Raw genomic sequence first — 1620 nt, forward strand, 5'->3', positions numbered from 1 at the left:
TAATACTTCTAAATATGGCACCAGTGCTAAGGGAGAAATTGCTCACAAATTTGCTTTAGAGACCCTTACATACTACATATCAGTAGAAACTTCTACAACTGGCGATATTGATGGAGTATTTTACAGTGGAAATGCATTTTCTGGAAGTTTAGACCATGAGGCAAACGCCTATCTGAATGCTAATGGAGCTCGCTCATCTCTCAAGTTTGAGGCCCATTCTAAAGCAGAGGGACTCTGGAACAGTGAAATCAAAGAAATACTTGCAGTTGAAGCATCTACTAGGCGTGTTTATGCAGTCTGGGAGCACAATGGCAAGAACTACGCAAGATATACACCTCTTTTCACAACATCAGGGGCTCAGAGATGCAAAGCAACCTTAGAACTGGCTCCTTGGGTTGTGTCAGCAGATCTTCAGATTCAAGCCACTCAACCAAATTCCATCCTGGACACAGTGTCAGTTAATCAAGTTGCTGTAGTGAAAATCAGTCCTGCAAATCAGAAAGCTGACTGGAAGAGTGAAGGCCAAATTCAGTCATTATATCTCAGTCACAATATGCAGTTATCAAATGAAAAATCAAAGGCAAAATTTGATATTTCTGGTTCTTTGGAAGGATACATGGACTTCCTCAAAAACATAAAGTGTCCCATTTCTGAGAAGAGCTTATGGGATATCTTGAAGTTGGATGTCACTACCAGTGCTGACAGAAAACAGTATTTGAATGGCTCAGCATCCCTTGTGTACACAAAGAGTGAGGATGGTTATTTTTTCCCCATACCTGTGAATAAGCTGACCGATGGTTTCACTGTCACTATTCCTGAGTTACACCTAAAGGTTCCAAGCCCTGTTCTCAGCACTCCAGAGTTCAGCCTTCCTTTCACCACTCTCCAGGTCCCAGCATACACCATTGACTTGCGCAACATAAAAATTCCACAGACACTAAGCACAATGCCATTTGATGTCCATTTACCCACACTGCCAAAACTAAGATTCCCCAAAGTGGATGTAGGAGCCAATTATATTACATTAGAAGAATATAAAATGCCATTTTTTGAGGTGACAATACCTGAATACCAAATCACTGTGTCTCAATTCACACTTCCAAAGATTATTTCACTTGGCAGTTTCCATGTAGATCTGGACGAAGTAGCTAATAAGATAGCAGATTTTGAACTGCCTACAATTACAATTCCTGAACAGAAAATTGAGATTCCCCCTCTCAAAATATCCTTGCCTGCTGGAATTTATATCCCATCATTTGGTGCCTTGACTGGATCTTTCAAAGTTGCTTCCCCTTTGTACAATGTCTCCTGGAGAACAGATCTGACAAACAAGAAGGACTCTTTCGAGCATTCCATTGACTCTACCTGCAGCTCAACATTGCAATTCCTGGAATATGACCTTAATGGTAAGACATTAAAATTCTATGTGCCATGATTTTGGGGGAAAATACTGTATACTGGATTTCTTCAGATTTTTTTCCAAGAACTTTGCATATGAAGGTGTTGCTAAGTATTTAGCATTCACATTAGATGATACTTCTTTTATCAGCAGCATCATTTTTCCATAAATTATTTTCAGAGCCTCAGTCAGTCATCTTGAAGGCTAATGTATATATATAT

The 1620-nt window shown here is 39.6% G+C and overlaps 1 protein-coding gene across 1 annotated transcript in view; it reads left to right on the forward strand.

Moving 5' to 3' along the window:
* Positions 1-1406, forward strand: part of LOC103802043 (apolipoprotein B-100-like) — a gene marked incomplete at both ends in the record, with an annotated part of 29084 nt that extends 27678 nt beyond the window's left edge. Inside the window, 1 exon segment of the mRNA XM_009074486.1 lies at positions 1-1406. This exon segment is cut by the window's left edge and continues 1137 nt beyond it. Within this exon segment, the coding sequence (XP_009072734.1) occupies positions 1-1406 (1406 nt within the window).
* Between the last annotated feature and the right edge of the window lie 214 nt (positions 1407-1620).

This window comes from Acanthisitta chloris, unplaced genomic scaffold (genome assembly GCF_000695815.1).
Source record: "Acanthisitta chloris isolate BGI_N310 unplaced genomic scaffold, ASM69581v1 scaffold37120, whole genome shotgun sequence".
Lineage (NCBI taxonomy): Eukaryota > Metazoa > Chordata > Aves > Passeriformes > Acanthisittidae > Acanthisitta > Acanthisitta chloris.